At 39.1% G+C, this 18,718-nt stretch overlaps 1 protein-coding gene across 1 annotated transcript in view; it reads right to left on the bottom strand.

The window, feature by feature from the left end:
• Window positions 1-7,009: 7,009 nt before the first annotated feature.
• The window catches only part of LOC107715690 (OTU domain-containing protein 7A-like), an 81,671-nt gene continuing 69,962 nt past the window's right edge, over window positions 7,010-18,718 (bottom strand). The window contains exons 11-13 of the mRNA XM_016521867.1: window positions 10,414-10,528; window positions 9,563-9,647; window positions 7,010-9,283 (exon numbers count right to left, since the gene is read on the bottom strand). Coding sequence (XP_016377353.1) covers window positions 7,766-9,283; window positions 9,563-9,647; window positions 10,414-10,528 — 1,718 coding nt within the window. The 3' untranslated portion in view covers window positions 7,010-7,765. The remainder of the gene's footprint in view (window positions 9,284-9,562; window positions 9,648-10,413; window positions 10,529-18,718) is intronic.

Raw genomic sequence — 18,718 nt, 5'->3', positions numbered from 1 at the left:
TGGCGCAAACTCAATGCCCATCCAGGAAACGATACTGCTAATGTGGGTCTGATCCTGATCCCATTCTTACCCACTTTTACCCACTTCCTATCTGGTTTAATAAATCTAAAACAATGTAATGCAAGCAAGACTGGCATAAATTTGCATAGCAAATTAGCTTACTCTAGATAATTCAGCCTATTAAAGGTGTAGGTCTTAAAATTAAAATGTACTCACCCTCAGGCCATCCAAGATGTAGATGAGTTTGTTTCTTCACTGGAACAGATTTGGAGAAAAGACATTACAAGACATTAATTGATGGACTGGAGTGGTGTGGATTACTGATGTTTTTATCAGCTGTTTGGACTCTCATTCTGACGGCACCCATTCACTGCAGACTGTGCAGAGGATCCATTGGTGAGCAAGTGATGTAATGCTAAATTTCTCCAAATCTGTTGCAATGAAGAAACAAACTCATTTACATTTTGGATGGCCTGAGAATTTTTTTTAGCAAATTTTCATTTTTGGGTGAACTATTTCTTTAAGCAGGAAACTCCTTTATATTATGATGATACAGTCTGTTCTGCAGATAACAAAATCAACAACAAAATTGCCAAAACCTTTTTATACTACATCCAGATGCAGTTAAGTACTAAATATTTCTATTTCATAACACTGAAATAAAGCTAATATTTATATAAAAAATATATTAAAAATCTATAAAAAAATATATTTTTATGTTTTATAAAAAAATATATATAAACAATCATCAGTTTATAATGTACATTACTGTGTTGTTATTGATAATTGAAATAAAGCTAATCTAATATATATATATATATATATATTAACTTACCAAGTTAAAGTACTTACTAAATGGAATTAAAACTTAAATAAAAATAAATGAAAGCTAATTAGAAATATTTAAAAAATCACAAAAGCACATACAAATATTAATGAAATTATTAAAATAAAGATGAAATACAAAAATACAAGTTAATTTATAATATTAATAAATAGTACAACAGTATATAATCAATATTAAAATAACACTGGTGGATTAGACTTTATGCCTAATTACATGCAAGTAACCCTAAGCCAAACCCTAATCCTAACCATATAGTAAGTCAATGTAGCTAATTAATATTACTCAGACTTAAATGTATAATTAAACAGTAACAAGGACACCTTAAAATAAAGTGTAACCGTAAGTAAATAAATAAATAAATGCCTGGAGAAAGAAAATTGTGTAAGATAAGACTTCTTTTCATAGAATATATCCTGAATAATTTTTTCTTGTACCAACCAAATTGACCAAAAGGAACCATTATCATTCTATCAACAGAAAGTGTTTTGTCTCTTTGTAGGGCTGAGCTTAAGCCTTCCTGGATGAGACACAGTGAGCAGGGAACATCTTTCTCTGGGGACACATAGATCACAGACACACCTCAACTAGCATCTATAATCTGAACAGGCCCGTGTATCGTATATAAGCCGACTGAACAGGTTTAAGGGAGCACAAAGTTCCTGAAACCAAATAACACTTCAAACTTCTGGATCAAAGCAGACTTCGATGCAAAGTTCTTTCATTTAAGGTGCTGTTAATTATTTTTCATTGCCTTAAAATTCATTTCCTACTGGAAGTTAGCAAGGCGGACAAAACCTGATGCACGCTGTCCTTCTACGATTGTTGTACAAACTCAAAAAGCTCAACTACCTATAGCTAAAATGGTACCATTTTGGTAAGGATTTACCATTTCCGGGCAAGAAAGTCTCAAGTAAATTTTGTCTATTAGTACTAGTCTTTGGTCTATTTAAAATTGCCTAGACTGATTTGAATATTTTGTCTATTAAAACTGCAGCTTTGTTGAAGATCTAAAGGTAAAAGCATTGCTAAAACAGCAGTGATCCATTTTCCATGCTGTTACAGTCAGTCCTCTTGTTTTAATTTAAATGCTCAACGATCTTGGCAGAAAATAAGCATGCATATTTATTAGAAGCTTCATTTCCTCTTTTTGGTCTCATTATGTCAGAGCCAAAACAGACACCGCTGTTACCAACATGAAAGTAAAGATGATAATTAGCGTTTCTGATAAGGGCTTTTGTTGGAAAATTGCTTCCATACAAGTGGCAACACAGATCACAGGGTGTGTCTCCATCTTGGGGCTCCTCCGGTCTCTGCCAAAAGAGCAAAGCTGTTGATGGTTTCAATTGCAACCATAAATCTGGCAGACACACAAAAAAGAAAAGACAGTTCTTGTTCTCTTTCTTTGCAGTGTCTCACTGTCTCTTTCAGAAAAAGGACCCTCCCACCAGTGAGTATTTTGGTTGTTTCCTTTCTTTGCTCAACTACAGTACATCGCCTCCACAGGGTGGGCTGGTTCACCTGTACAAAGACCTTTATGTTCTCCTTCACTCTTTCTAACATTTTATGTTTCATTGGCTACACAGACAACTAGTGTGCAAAATAGGACGTGAAAAGGATAAAGAAAGATACTTATAAAAATGCTATGGCATCATCTAACAGGGCTAATGGGGTCATGCCAACCTGCTAACCCTTGTACTACGAGAAAAGAAAAAAAAAACACAACAAGAAATTGCTTGGGAACATGGTTAGGAAAAAAACAGGTTTACATGAAAGAGATATATTAGCTTTTAGCATACTAACAGGGTTAATGTAGCCATGCTAACCTGATAACCCTTGACTACTTGATATAGCTAAATGGCCTAAAGAAAAAATACAATAAAATGCTTGGGAACATTGGGAACATCCACAAAAATACAGGTTTGCATGAAAGATATACTTTAGCTTTTAGCTAATGCAGCCATGCTAACCTTATAGACCTTGACCCTGTGCTGTAAATATCATACAGAAAAGAAAAACACAAGAAAATGCTTGAGGACATGGTTAGAACAAAAATGCAGGTTTGCATTGAAGAGATACTTTACATTTTAGCATGTTAACTGGGCTAATGTAGCTATGCTAACCTGATAAACCTTGGTCCCTTGCTGTAAACAGCCTACAGAAAACATGACAAGAAAGTGCTTGGGAAAATGGTTAGGACTTTAAAAAAACAGGTTTACATGGAATAGATATTTTAGCTTTTAGTACACTAACTGGGCCAATGTAGCTATGCTAACATGGTAAACCATGACCCCTTGCTGTAAACAGCCAACAGAAGCAAAAAATGTCAAGAAAATGCTTGTGAAAATGGTTAGAACTAAAAAAAAAAAAAAAAAAAAAAAAAAAAGAAAAAACAGGTTTACATGGAATAGATAAGCTATGCTAACATATTAAACCATGATCCCTTGCTGTAAATATTCAACCAAAACAAACAAAAAACAATAAAATGCTAGTGAAAATGCTTAGGACAAAATACAGATTTACATAGAAAAGCCTGGAAACATGGCCCACTGTCATTTTAACACCTGTTTAGGACATTTTGTTAGACATTATATACCTGTTGTTTTTATTGTTTATTAGTATTTCTTAATAGCAAGCTATTCAAGGCTGCATGTTACATGACATTACCACAGCCAAGCATATTATACTCCGCTTCACATAATGCCTGAGAACCCACGGTAAAGAATGGCGTAATGCTTTAATAGCGTGAAATTTGTTTGTGGTATCAACAGTCGGTAGAGTCAAGACTGTAAAGTGTGGACTGCGTACAATGGTACACTATCGCTGTCTTGTGCTGTTATGTACTGTAAGGCACAATAAAGAATTGGCTGCAATGTCACAAGACCTCTAGTCCTAGAACACATGACAGCATGCCATGCCCCAGCTGAGCACAGTACACTTTCTCCTTCTTCCTCTCCACCAATGCAGGAAAGACATGGATCACAAATATCATGCGGCAAAGAACTGCGTGACCTTATACTGTCTCTCTCTCCCGTTTTATTTTTCTTCTCACATTTTTCGCATTCTTTTGAGAAACTGTAAGCCGCCAAACAGAAAGTCGGATTATTGACGAGAGACTTCTGAGAAAAAAAATGTGGGCAGGGTGATGTTTTGAAGAGAGCTGTGCACAAACGCAAACTAGGTCATGGGAGAGCCGTACAGGGGCCGTTCTGCTGATTGATAGATGGCAGTGTGTCTTTGCATCTCCGTGCGTGCTGCTTTGAACGGAGATGAGTTCACGTGCCTTCTTGAAAAGAAAAACATCTTTCCCCTTCTACTTACCCCTTGAGAGGTCAGGGCCCTACACGTATGTCAGTAGTATTTTGGTTTTCATGTTTAGAACATAGTACTAGAAAAGGGCTCAGATGTTTCTCCAGAGAAAAAGATCTAAGTAATCTCACACATGTATCTTTGCGAGTTTCAGAAGAGATAACATCTCACATTATGCTTGGATTTGCCAAGTTTCCAATCAAGCGTCTTCAATCAAACATCAGAGATTTGAATATGAGCTCAAATACCTCTCAAATAAAATGTTTGCATGCATGTTTTTTACGCACAAATACGGTACAAGTTCCAACAATCGGTTGATAATCAAACAGAAGCAGTGCTACACTATTATATGACATGGTGAATTCTGACAGCAATCCCATGAATTGTCATGATTGTCATGAAAGGCAAACATTAAAATCACTGAACAAAAAATCAAAAGGTCAAGTTTTCATCTCCAACAAATGACAGACCGGAAGTTTACCATTCACAATGGAAGTACGTGGAGTTCCGATCATATGTATAAGTCTACATTTCAGATCTGCTTTAGACTTTGGATGCGTTGAAATGTAACTTTTTGTGGCTAGACCATATAAGGCCACGAGACCAGCTGTGATTCTAATCCAAACTTCTGTGCAATTAGGGTGAAATGAGACAATCATAAGTGAATGTTGGAGATAGTGTAAATGCGGCTTTAGGGTGTATGATAGCAGTCCGTGTTGGTGTTGTATATTAGTGCTTCTGTATGATTATAAGGTAAAATAAGGGCACAGAATCACACTGCGTACAGGGGCCGTTCTGCTGATTGATAGATGGCAGTGTGTCTTTGCATCTCCGTGCGTGCTGCTTTGAACGGAGATGAGTTCACGTGCCTTCTTGAAAAGAAAAACATCTTTCCCCTTCTACTTACCCCTTGAGAGGTCAGGGCCCTACACGTATGTCAGTAGTATTTTGGTTTTCATGTTTAGAACATAGTACTAGAAAAGGGCTCAGATGTTTCTCCAGAGAAAAAGATCTAAGTAATCTCACACATGTATCTTTGCGAGTTTCAGAAGAGATAACATCTCACATTATGCTTGGATTTGCCAAGTTTCCAATCAAGCGTCTTCAATCAAACATCAGAGATTTGAATATGAGCTCAAATACCTCTCAAATAAAATGTTTGCATGCATGTTTTTTACGCACAAATACGGTACAAGTTCCAACAATCGGTTGATAATCAAACAGAAGCAGTGCTACACTATTATATGACATGGTGAATTCTGACAGCAATCCCATGAATTGTCATGATTGTCATGAAAGGCAAACATTAAAATCACTGAACAAAAAATCAAAAGGTCAAGTTTTCATCTCCAACAAATGACAGACCGGAAGTTTTCCATTCACAATGGAAGTACGTGGAGTTCCGATCATATGTATAAGTCTACATTTCAGATCTGCTTTAGACTTTGGATGCGTTGAAATGTAAAGACGGTGAGAGTCCATGAGCTTGTCGAATATAAAGGAGGGAGAGGAAAAGCAGGAAGATGGGAAGCGAAAGACACGCATGATTGTGGAGGTGTAGAAATGTGGGAAGAGAACGAAGCAGTGGACCTCCTTGGCCAGGAAAGACAAAACACTTACAGAGACACGAAGTTGGTTACCTGGACACCGCCACACAACAAAACACAACAAGCGCTGCTCTTATGGAAATCTTGTCTATGAAGTAGAAAAGCACTTGGTTGGGCCTTTGCTTAGCAGAGGCACACAAAGTGGCTAACATGCTAGTTGACTTGATTGGCGCAGTTATCTGTAACATCCTGATTTTCTAGCACACAATGAGAACTAGCGCTTCGAGCGTGTATGTTTGTTAGCCAGTTAGTAGCTTAGCATGTTGTCTGTGATGGTTTTTGCACTGCTGTGATCAATATCGGCTTAATGTAATTTTACATTTAGAGATTTGATCTGGAGAACATGTCCTAACCAGTCGTGATACAATCTGACAAAGAATAAATTAATCAGAGATTTTGTCCAAACTAAATACAACCATGTCAAGCAACATATGAAAATTTTGTCTATCCCTTGGTTTCACTGGGTTGCTTTCACCCACAGTGCAATCTCATAGGTCTATTTAACATAAAACATATTCTGATCTGATTGGCTGTGAATTTGTTGTCACCGAATTTTCGTTTTCATTGTACACATGAAAATTTCAGCTACTAACATTCCACATTGCACCTAGTTAGGACATTTTACACTGCTATGTAATCTATGAGAGTCAAAAACCTAAAACGCTTTCAAGAGGTAGATTTGTACCTTTAAATATCCAATTTTACATTTATAGATTTAGATGTTTCTATGTATATTATAATCACAATTGTGTGGTTAAGACTTATATTCCTGAGGACAAATGAAATGGAGGTGAAGGATCATTTTGGCACATGAGAGGCTAGCATGGCAGTGTTAGCATGAGTGCTATGGAATGTTGATGAGCAGTTGCCAATTGCTTGTAGCCAAGCTGTGCCATCAGTGAAGGTATAAAACAGTTGACAAATACACCGTTTCATAAGCTTTCCACCTTTAGTCCACTGCTGAAGCATATAAGGGTTTGCATTTCATATATATCCTCAGGTAAGGTGGTTCTTGTAATTTAGCATTCGCTAGCATGACTGTGTTATATTGCAAATACAGAAAGCAATGAATGGAAGTCAAATGCTTACTGTATCGGATGTCAAGTTCAAGTAGCACACAATAGTGAGGTTTCATTTGATATCATGATGGAATGCAAACCCTCCTATGTAGAGGCTTTATGTTACAATATACTGCAGCGTTGTGTGTGTGTGTGTATATATATATATATATATATATATATTATATATATATATATACCACAAGATCAATCCAAAAGCACACTCTTATATGCCACATATTAAATATTTCCCACGATAATAATCCCTGTACAGCAGACCTATTATAATCTTATCTATATCCCTTAGAATCATATGGGGAAAAGTAGAATATGGCTGACGTCATGAATGCATAGATAAAAGGGGGAGGGGTGTCAGTTGTTACCAAACTTATTGCTTTCAAAAAAATCAGAGTGCTGAACAGTGCATCTCCCTCCCTTTGTAATTATTTGCAATGCACAGCAAATCAATGTTATTTAATATTAAGATTCCAAAGAGCTATGCTGTGAAGTATTGCATAATAATGGTCTCTAAACAGAGTTTTCCCTTCCATAATTTGGGAAGCTCCATTAGAGAGTGACATATGCTTTTACATCTCTTTCTGCAGGTACAAGGAGTTTTACAATACAGACTGAGCAAAATGCACAGACAAGAGCTTTTACTCTAGAACAAGTAAAAGATTGAATTAAATCGGACATAGGACAAACAATAACACAATCTCTGGCCAAAGCTGTAAACTGATTCTGGTTGCACTTCCTGTCATTGTAAAGCAGTGTTTGTTCGCTATTGAGAGTAAAGTAAGAAGAATACAAGGAGGCCGATCTTAAATATAGTAGGAAAATGTTATGCCAGTTCTTTGTATCGCTTGCAAAGTGCAAAAAGGTGGTGGTGTTGCTGTTCTTTTCCACACACATTGGGGGTGGTTATATATGTGTGCGCATTTGCAGGGCTATCCAGGTCGGTGCACCTTCACCTCTCGTTCCCTGCGTTTCAGCTCCTCTCTATAACAGTATGAGCAAAAGTTCTCTGTCTCAGGTCGGCCATAGAAGGTGCAGTTCTCCCTCCTGCAACGTTTCTGCTGAAAACAGTACATTGGGCAAACACCACTCTGCCCTTTGGTTTTGTCCTGCCCCAGCCAGGCATGGGGCACCGGGTCCTCATCTGCAAACTCCAGACAGTCCCGTATGTCGCCAGTGTTGAAGCCGTTGGTATAAGTGTGGGACTTATGTTCCCCAGGCATGTTGTATGGGAGGGTGTCTACGGCATTAATCGTACGAATACCAGACATGCGGGCTGGGCTGTAGCTCTGAGAGGACAGTGAGCGGTTTTGCTGGGGGTAGGTAGCACAAGTTTTGAGAGTGCCGACCATTGGCTTGTAAGATTCATCTTTGTAGCTGGATGACTGCACATTGACATCCCTCAGATGGATGACACTGTGCCTCTGGATAGGTGGTGTATGGCTATAGTGAGCTGAAACAGGGACTGGTCCAGGTCTCTTAGCACCGTTACTAGGGGAGGAGAAAGGGACAGGGGACATGGAGGATCCTTGGATGGAAGCTGGGATGGGTATTGGGACAGGGGAAGCAGCAAGCTTTGGGCTTCCCCTTTCTTGGACCTTCACAGCCTGGGAAGGAGTATGGCTAGGTTGCAGCACCGGTGAGCAATTCTCAGGTGGAGAGCTATCTGAACGCTCCCTTTGGAAAACACTCTCCTGTTCAGGCTTCTTTAGTGCCACCCCATTGGTCTGAGGCTTCTTCTCAGCCTCAGCCTTTCTCTTCTGTTCCTGCTCAGCACTGAAGCGTTCTTGGGCACTGCTTAGGTAGAAGCTGATCATCTCTTCATGGAACTGGTGTCGGTGGCTGGTGAGCAGCAACCCAGCGAAGATGAATTTGCGCTCGCCCTGCATGGCTGCCCGAAGTATGTTCAGGCTGAGTTTTACATCTGTGCTGTACTTCCAGTTGTCCAGTGTCCGATCACCCGAGTTTTTGCCTGATCCTGGCGGTCTCTCAACAGGTGAGCTACCAGAAGCACGGTCTGTAGGAGAGGGACTGGTTGCCTTTTCTGAGGAGGATGTGCTGGCCGACTGGCCTGACTCCTCTTTGCTCCCTTTTCGTGTTTTCGAGTCCTTTTTCTTGGATTTCTGCTCTCCGTTCTCTACCGTTCGACTATTTGTTGAAGTAGACTTGCTGATCTTGCCATGAACAAGTCCTCCAAGGCCACCCATATTCTTCTTAAGTTTGATACCCAGAGTCTTGCTGAAGCTGCCCAGTTTGTTGGCCACTGAGTCTGCCCTTGTTTTGTCTTTGTCCTTTCGCTGCTTGTCCTTGTCCTTCTCCTTTCTCGACTTGCCGTTATTGATGTTGGAGTTACTGCAAACAGACTCCCGGTCCGAGTCCATGGATTCTGCCAGAGACTGTACATCCTCACCTGCAGAGGCAGTGGGCGACTCGGGCTGAGCCAAGGGAGCCTGTAATAGATAGATCAGCCATTAGGACTCAAAAATGTAGTCACTTTTAGCAGCAAGTACTGCTGTCAAAAATTTTAGAAAAGGGGGAAACAACCATGTTCCTGGAGGGCTACCATCCTTAAATCAATTATACCTGAACCAGTTATTTAAGGTTTTCAGGATTACTTGAAAACATAGCAAAGTGTGTTGGAGCAGAGTTGGAACTTATGTCTGCAAGAAGGTAGCCTTCAGGAGCAAGGGTTGCAACCCCTGTCAACCAATAAATGGACGACCACTTACCCTTGTTTCAGAAGGAATTCGAATCCATGTTACATTCATGTAGTTGTGCAGAAGGTTTAATTTAGCTTCCAGTGATAGAATAAGACTAGAGAGAGAGGAGAACATAGTCACACATTTCTTCTAAAACCTAATTTGTAGCTCAAAAGGTTTATCAGCTCAAATGAGGCATTGAATATTCTTGTCATCTCTTACGTGCCAATGAGGGAATGGAAGAAATTACAAACCATTTGAGGCATGCAACTAGGAACTCAATCAGTGCATAAATCTAGTCACCAGGGAATGACAGCTTGTATTTATCAGTCCATTATGGAGCCAATGGACTGGGGGCCAAATGAATACAGTTACTTCAGCACAGATGTTTCTTTTGGTTTCTGTTCTTCCTTCTGTAAGTCATGGCTGGGGCGGTGCTGCCGCAATTTATTTATATACTTTAATTGGCTGACCTCTGCAAAGTTACTCAGATTTGAAAACATCCTGTACAAGTCATTTAACCATAAGACTAAATGCAAGAATATGCAAGTGATAAAAGCCTGGAACATATACAGGCTTTAATGACTGAATGAGTCTTTAAGATGTGTCAATCAAGAGCCGATCAACCTCTGTGAGGATAATATGCCCTGGTGCCATGTGCTGGGACCTTCTGGACAGATTTAGTCCAACTTAATCCCTCATATGATAATAGAGATATAGAGATAACATATAGATAGATGCCTTCATTTGGCCTCAATTGACCTTTGTCTTAATTACCCCTCATTTAGGCTAGAACCTACTCATAAGTTATTAAATTTCTCTAAGATTGCTGTAGGGGTGGATGGAGGATGGAGGATAAGAGAGAAAAAGAGGGGTCTCACTTTGCCAGCTTAGCATTGTCGTTGTCATCCCTCCCCCACTCCCAGTCCCTCCCAGGGTCCACCGCGAAGTGCAGCGCTAGCAGCTTGTGCTCAGAGTCGGTCAGTGGGATGACGGCTGGAAGGGAAGGACAAAAAAATGAGATGAAAGATTTTGATGTAACATTCAAAACAAGGTTGCAACCAGTTTCCAAACAGATTGAAGCAAACAGTGGACCTAGATTTTGACTGGATACTAGGACTAGGGAAGAGGTGTACTTATTTAGATTACACTGCTTAGCTACTGTACTTTTAAAGGAATAGTTCACCCAAAAATTAAGGTTATGTCATTATGTTTGATGCTACTTATCTGTGCCATAGCCATCATATCTGATTTAGCAGGTGAAGTTTATCAGTGCATAATGGCTTAAATTTATGGACTGTTCTTCACACAAAGTGAATGATGTCAGATTTTTTATTTTTAGGGTAAACTTTTCCCCAAAAGACTTCTACAGTGGTTTGTTTCTTTCAAATAATCTTCAGTTACTCCTTCACTACAAGGTATGACAAAACTGCAAAAATGTAAGAGAAACAAAAATCATATTTCCATGATTCCAACACCCATTTGACAAGAAAAACATTTCAACATTAATCAAGGGGTATGTTAACCGTAAGTTAACAGGCCTGGGTGCGCCACTGTTTCCTAAAAAGAAAATATCACGGCCTTCCATCCATTCTAACTACTTCCCTTTTTCCCCCTTTCCCGTCACTGTATTTGTCATTGTACCTGACTAGTCTTTTTAAACCACAGGCACCAGACAGAATGGAAGGAAAAAGAGAGAATGAGTTGAAAGAAGAGAGATAAAGAGAGCGATTCAGTTCTCGTGACTGTTGGAAAATACAGCATGTTTGAACAGAGGACGTTCCAACCCCTTCTGTCACAACCATACACTCACAAACACACACACACTGACAGAACAAACTGTCTCCTCTCCTCATGAACGGCCTGCCATTTGCCAGGTGACTGCTGGGTAGAACTCACGGTGTACCAATGATGAACATACTGCTCTTCGATGACTCATTTAAATGACACTATGCAGAGTAGGAGTGAGAGACATCGAGTCCAGTAATGAATAAATGTGTGTGTGAAAGAAAGAAAAGGTCAAGGAGATAGAAAGTGTTTGTAGTAGGGCTGATAAAAAGTAGAAAAAAAATCAAATCGTGATATGGATGTGAAAGATTATTATACCACAAAATTTAGATTCAAGATTTATGTTCAAGATACACATTTTTAACAGATGCAAGTTATTATACAAATCTACTAATATGACACAATAAAAAAAAAAGGAGATTACACCAGATATATGGATTGAGGAACATTTAAAAACCTATTATAAAAAAAATAGCAGTTCAAATCACAATATGACAAAATAATCACTTTTTTAAAATTATGCAACCCTAGTTTGTAGAGAAGTGTACCATCTAGCCATTTTCCACAGTAAGACATGAGCATGCTTGAAGCACACTTCCTCCCTGTTGAATTTTCAATCAACACATGACTTTGCCTCCCACCCACGTCTTTTAATTCACAATCCTGGCAACAAGAAGTGCCAAAAATGTCCAGCTGGTCTACTGAACATTCATACAATCCAAAATCTCAGTCCACCCTCTAAGAATTTCCAACTTTTACTCACTTCAAGCACATTTTGTCTTGAATATGTACCTTTCATTCACTTTCTGTAAGTTTTCTCAAAAAACAAAGGAATTATTATCCACCATGGAATTACAATCTCATATCATTACTGTATCATAGTACCAGCACAGTACTGTTTTGTGAAGTTTGGGGAGGATGACAAAAGAACACAATTGTCAATGGCCACTTTTTTTGTATTCAATTCCTCCAATGGAGTTTGGTGAGTCAAACCAAAGAGGACAGAGATGAATCATCTTTGATGATCTTCAAACTTTGATTTGAAGAAAAGAAAAAAAAGGCAAAATGAAAGATTTAGCTGTAACCTTCAGCAGCAGAACACATTTACTGAAAATCAGGTTGTAACCACTTTCAAATCATATTAAAGCAAATCTAAAGACAGGACAAACTAACAAAAACATAAAAACAACTGCGGAGCACGCCACGGAGGCAACCATCAGCGTCGGTGCCATCTTGGGTTTTTTCAAGATGGCTATATAAGACAAATTTAGGCTTGGTACTAATGCTGTTTTCACACCTGGCTCATTTGGCGCATATGTTTTGGAACCTGGCACATTTTCTTTCTTAGTTTGATTGGTTTAGGCATATATGAACATGCCAATCGCACCAAAACAATCATGCGAAATCGTCTGGACAAGGTGGTCTTGGCTTGGAACTATAGAGTGATTCTGACTTTTAAATTATGTAATTTACAATACTCCATTGGAGTGAGAGGTCGCTGCTAAGCTGTTATGATGTGCTTCTTGCTGATTGGAGGATCAAAGTCTCTCCTCACGATTAGGTTCTACAACAGGAATTTGGCAATTAAAGAAACATTTTTGGAGATAAAGCCAAGATAACACTGACTAAAAGAAGAATATATCATTGCTTCGCAATCTCAAATCTCATATACAACTATGTTTCTTTAAAAGGAATGTTGTTCCAAGACCAACAAAAGATGTTGATCCAAAAAAACATCTAAGTTGCCAAAATCATTGACCCCAACCATGACATTCTTTTCACTGTTATTGAAACACATAAACTTCTGGCGCATTTGAGGCTATGAGGTTTCTTCCAGCATTTTGTGGGTCAAATTCTTGGGGAGTCACACCAGGACAAGAAAGAGCATCCAAAGTCCAAACTGAAAGAAATGTAGGTGGGATTCCCAAAGCAGAGCACACACTGTTCAGAATAACACACAAAATCGTACGCGTGGGCATGCATTCATACATAGACCTAACCAACAAATACCCCATTGTGTTCCCCATCGCACACACAGATACAGTTTCCCACCAGAGCGGGGCCAGACGGTGAACACTGGAGCTATGTGGGGTTGTGTACCGACTCCTACACTGCAGCTGTCCTCCCTTCTCTGGTCCGGCATACACACTCACACGCTTCAGCTCGCACTGTTTTTACCATTTGGGCCGGTTCCAGGTCCAAACACCGCCACTGCCAGTTCTACCCTGAGGGACTGGAGCATAATGTATTTTGTATCCCTTCTGGCAGTCGTTTAGACCTGTCCTTGATTGACCCGCCTCAACCGCATATGTTCAAAACTGTGACGTCAAGGCCACTCTCTCTGAAGGAACGAGGGGCGTTGATTCCTCAAGTATCTGTTGGTATTCAGTACCCCTACATTGCCTGTCTGTTGTTATAACCAAAATACTTTGACTGGATAAACAAGCGAGTGATAATGGACGAGTAATCATGAGATGACGAGACTGCAAATAAGGTCTTTCGCTGAGCGCTGCGGTGATAATACAAACAGAAGTTGTTGACAGACAACATTGCTCATGGAGTCTGACATGCTACATTACAAGCGCATTACATGCAGAGTTTATTCCGTTGGCACGAGGGGGAGGTTGATGTATGCCGAGTGGGTCTGGCTGCACGACATGGCACCGCCTCAGTAAAGTTAGGCAATGAGCGGGAATATCTGTCATGTGAGGCATGTGTGATATAATCCTTTTGAGAGTGACTCCCAAAGCATTATTTCCCGGGATCGTTGTGGTTTTCTTGACTCTCCCCCTCTGGTGGGTGATATCAATCACTGCAGTTGCGCCCACTGAGGAAAACAATTAGTCCGCTTTAGTCACGCAAACCCTGCTTGTGCTTGATGAGGTGTGAATTCAGGGGTTTTCGTTCACAGTTGTGTATTTTACAGCCACCGTAACAATAATCGCGAGGCTAAACAAAGCTTCATCGTGAATCTCCGAAAAATGCGTGGGAATGTGATTGCCTACATATTTTCCAGAGCCACATAAAACACGCAATCTGTATACGGAAATATCCTTAGGCCTCCTGATGCTTACCACTGATTGCGATGTGTCTGGATGAATCTGGATGTTTTTACCCAAGCTTGGCGTGAGTTGGTCATGGCACAAGAAGGTTTTTTATTCTTTCAAGATGAAACTTTAAAAGCTGCCTGCCGAATGGCAAAGAAAATAGAGGTCTTCGTAAAGCTGGACAGGCGTGTCTTAAAATAGCAACGCACATTTCCTATTGGTTGACTGGTGTCATATAAAGTGTAACCACAAAAAAATGAAGATGCATTAAAGCAGTGCTAGCATGGCACGTCACAGGGAAACCATTCAGTATGTCTGCCACGCACAGGAAAATCTCAGGGGAAAAAAAACTTCAAAAGGGCCCTAAATCACCAAAAGAGATTAAAATCAGCGACATATTACTACCAATTACCCTGTGGTTAAAAAAAGATGACAAGTCGAAAAAGAGAAAAGTTGATGAAAGATATTTGACCACATCTTGTTCTCCTTGACAAATACTTTCAGCTAACGGCTAATCTTAAGGAACAGGGAAAAGTTTTGCTATCTTTATATCGACCAACTGATGATTTCATGAAAACAGCTTATTAAAGGGACTAAACAACATTTTAATTACAAAAAAGGCAAACATTTTTCTGTAAGCTGTAGAGTTGTAGCAAATACAATTAGCTTAATAGAGCTGTGTCCGAAACCGCTCCCTGTCCCCTATGTAGTGCACTATATCGTGTGTCGGCCATTTTGTAGTGCTGTCTGAATTCTGAGTGAATGACTTCATTCCCTACGAATGAAAAAAATACTTAATTCCCTACATTTATTCATTACTGTATACCCACAATGCACTCTGATTTCAAGTGTACAACCGATGTACACTCGCTGAAGCACTATTTCCCACAATTCAATGCGTAGAACCAACCAGCAGGAAGAGTGTGAATGAGAAGATGCCGTTTACATCTTTCATGTTTTACTAATTTACTGAGGTGGCATTGTTGTTATAACTTACAAAAGATGATAGAGATGTTATGATAATTTGGTGGATGAGTCATCAATATTTTTGCTCTGCTTTTGTAGATGAGAAAGACTAAAATTTCAATGTGCAAATATGCTAAAATCAAATTATTTTAGTAACGTTTAGAAGTACACTAATATATAGATGTTAGCTTCAAAGCTAGCATACATCGAAAGCCACAAGTGAAAAATGTCACGGGTCTTTTGAGACAACTCTCTCTCTCTAACTCACACACACACACACACACACACACACACACACACACAAGAGTCTCAGTGTTCTCGGGAAACCGCTGGCACCTGAACACACACACTGGGCAGACGGGCACTCCCTGGCAGACCCGAGCGGAAGATCCGGGGGGGAGGGGGTATCACCCACCAAGACAGCCACACAGAGACAGACTCTCCGTCGGGAAGTGGAAGAAGGGAGGTAGGGGTTTGGGAGGAGCAGATTAGGGCCTAAACCACATGCAGTGGTGGGCTTGGACTGATCTGCCCTAAATGGCAGAGGCCAACCGGTTCTTTAGGGATGGAGAGAGAGAGAGAGAAAGCGGGTAAGAATAGAATCAGGGGAAATGAGTCAGAGGGAGATGCCTTATTGTGTGAATGTGTGCATTTGTGTAAAGGAGTGGTAAATGTGTATATGGGGCCTCATGGCACTAACCGTCTCCAGACACATGGCAACAGATGACCTCATTCAGCTCAGAGGAAACCAAGGCAAGTGTTCCTTCACCTCACTGCATAGCATGAGCAGTGATTCCCAACTAGATGTATTTTTTAGATTTTGGGTCATTAAATACATAGGACTTTTAAAGTTGCTAATCGTTTTAAAAAAACGAATTGTGATCAATTCGAGTGTGCAAGTTGTTTTTCTTTTATTTTCAGAGTATTCAGTTATTCATATCCTGGAGAAATATAACTACAGTGAAGGCCTCTTATCTGTCAACAATCCGCTGCTTCAAACCGACCACATGCTTTTGGGGTCAATGAGTACGTGAGGGTATGCGAGGAGGTTTCCTGCGGTTAACAGAAGGACAGCGCGCCATCTAGCGGGATAAACACTCAACCAATGGTTCTCTATGTCACCCAGACATGTTATTTACATAAACTACAGACAATGCTGTCTATATTCAATTTTATGGCACAAAATATGGTGCATCAAATATGCTCTTTAGAGAGTTATTTATTGTCAAACTAACATGTGACTTGGTCTAGTTGTCAGACTTTTTACTTTTTTCTAACGAACATTTCTCAGGGTTGGTTCATTTCTGTATTGACTACAAAAAATTTTTTTTTTGAAAATTTTCACCGTTATTACAGGGCATGTTTTCACAATATATGAGGCAAGTTGTCATAATGGAACCTGCCAAAAAACAGACTATTATATTACTTTTGCTTGTATTCTGAATGGTATAACAAATATAAAACACAATATAAAAACTGCAAAATTCAAAGTAAAAGAAAAAACCAATTTGTTTTAGAGCTTTTTCTTTTTGCTTTTTCACAAGACCTAAAATGTGAAAACTTAACCTGATAAAAATTAGACATTTATTCTGATTTAAAGCGTTTTTGAACACATTTGTGTAATTAGATTTTGGACTTAACAGTTAAAGAAATATAGCCCATGTGACAACTAGCCCCGATGTCCCTTACAATATTCATTTGATTTTTGATGGTGTCCAAAGGTCTCATGCCACAGGCAAGGTTTTGCTCATCCTTTGCAGTTGGTGTGTGTTTGTGCCTGGCAAATGCCCTGACTGTGAGACAACTGCAGTGTGTGTGTGTGTATGTGAAGAGAACAGCTTGTACTGTACTGACAGCTTCAGTGTGTCAGTGAAACGGGGGTTGGAGAGAGAGAGAGAGATAAGCATGCGTGGATCTCTGCCTGCATTCCCATTCAGCCCTAGACAACATCAGCCTGTTGTGTGTTGTTTTACCTCACGCTCAAACTGGCATCACTGCAGTGAACCAACAGACTTCTGAGGGGGTGGGGCACATCATAGTGCACATTATACTCTACAGTACAGATCGCAAGATAGACCATAGTGGTCTAGAACGGAGGCTCTAATTCAGATAGACAGCTAATAATGTCCTTAACTGGGAGCCAGACTCTCTGGGAGAGTCTCAAACAGTATATTAAACCGTATAATTCCTTATTTTTTCCCTCTGTCTCAATCTCTAATCGACTGGAGTCTAACACATGTGCTTTTAATAATTGATCAAAGGTAATTCGATTTCAGGTCTGCATTATTCATTTAGCATTAGATGGATTCAAGTCCATTTTTGCAAAAAATTCTAGATAATGGAATGAATGAACCAGCAAACAAAAAAATTACACTTCAGGGTTATACACGTATTCAGAATTGGATACTAATATGCTTTTCATACTAATTCTAAAGTATGCAGTATACAAAATGTGCACAGTATGCCAATTTTCAATATGCATGGAATACCTGAAGTTCAAGAGTGATTAATGAACCTGAAGTAATACTACATGGGAATTTCAACATTAGATTATGTAAAAAAATAAATTCAATTTGTTATAATATAATATAATATAATATAAATTAATGTTAATGATATCCAGTATGACACATTTAAAAAAAGCCACCAATTTCCTCTATAGATAAGCTATAGATAAATTCCATATAAAATGGAGGTATTCCACCTGTACACACAAAATAAATAAAAACATAAATAAATATAAATACAAAAATCTCCCCATCAAGTGAATTAAACAAGAAAAATAAAATTTATATTAGTCACGCATTAAAAATAAATCGATAATTATTTTCTTTATTTTCATCACATAAGTGGGTGATAGTAAATTACTATACTATTTTGTATAAAAAAAATTTTTTAATTAATTAATTAAATGCTAAAAAACTGCATTTAGGCACCACATCACAACATTATAAAGTGCATTTTTAAAACTGGATATTTTTTTAAAGATTACATTTAACAGTGTTATTATTCATGTTTTAATGATTAAATTTAATTGAGTGTTGTATGATGGCAAAGGTAATCTAAATGTAAAAATATGTGAAAATAAGCATGCACAATTAAAGCTGCCGTCCGTAACTTTGTTTGGTTAAAAATGATCCGAAATCAATACATAACCAGCCAGTGTTCAAAACTATCGCCTTACTTTAGCCCGATTCACAACGGTTATCTTATAATAATGTTTTCTAATTTGAGTGGTACGGGTAGATTTTTGCGGGAAATTCGAGCATGCTGCCGCGTCATTACGTCACGTCTGTAAACATAAAGAAGTTGTCCCGGCTACTAGGCTATCGCATGTGAGGATCCTGCAGGTGGCCGATCGTTTATAGCCTTTTCTCACAGCAGC

The sequence above is a fragment of the Sinocyclocheilus rhinocerous genome, unplaced genomic scaffold (genome assembly GCF_001515625.1).
Source record: "Sinocyclocheilus rhinocerous isolate Xijiao unplaced genomic scaffold, SAMN03320098_v1.1 scaffold3207, whole genome shotgun sequence".
NCBI lineage: Eukaryota > Metazoa > Chordata > Actinopteri > Cypriniformes > Cyprinidae > Sinocyclocheilus > Sinocyclocheilus rhinocerous.
Note: the sequence above shows the minus strand (reverse complement) of the source record. Positions and strands in the feature narration are given on the sequence as shown.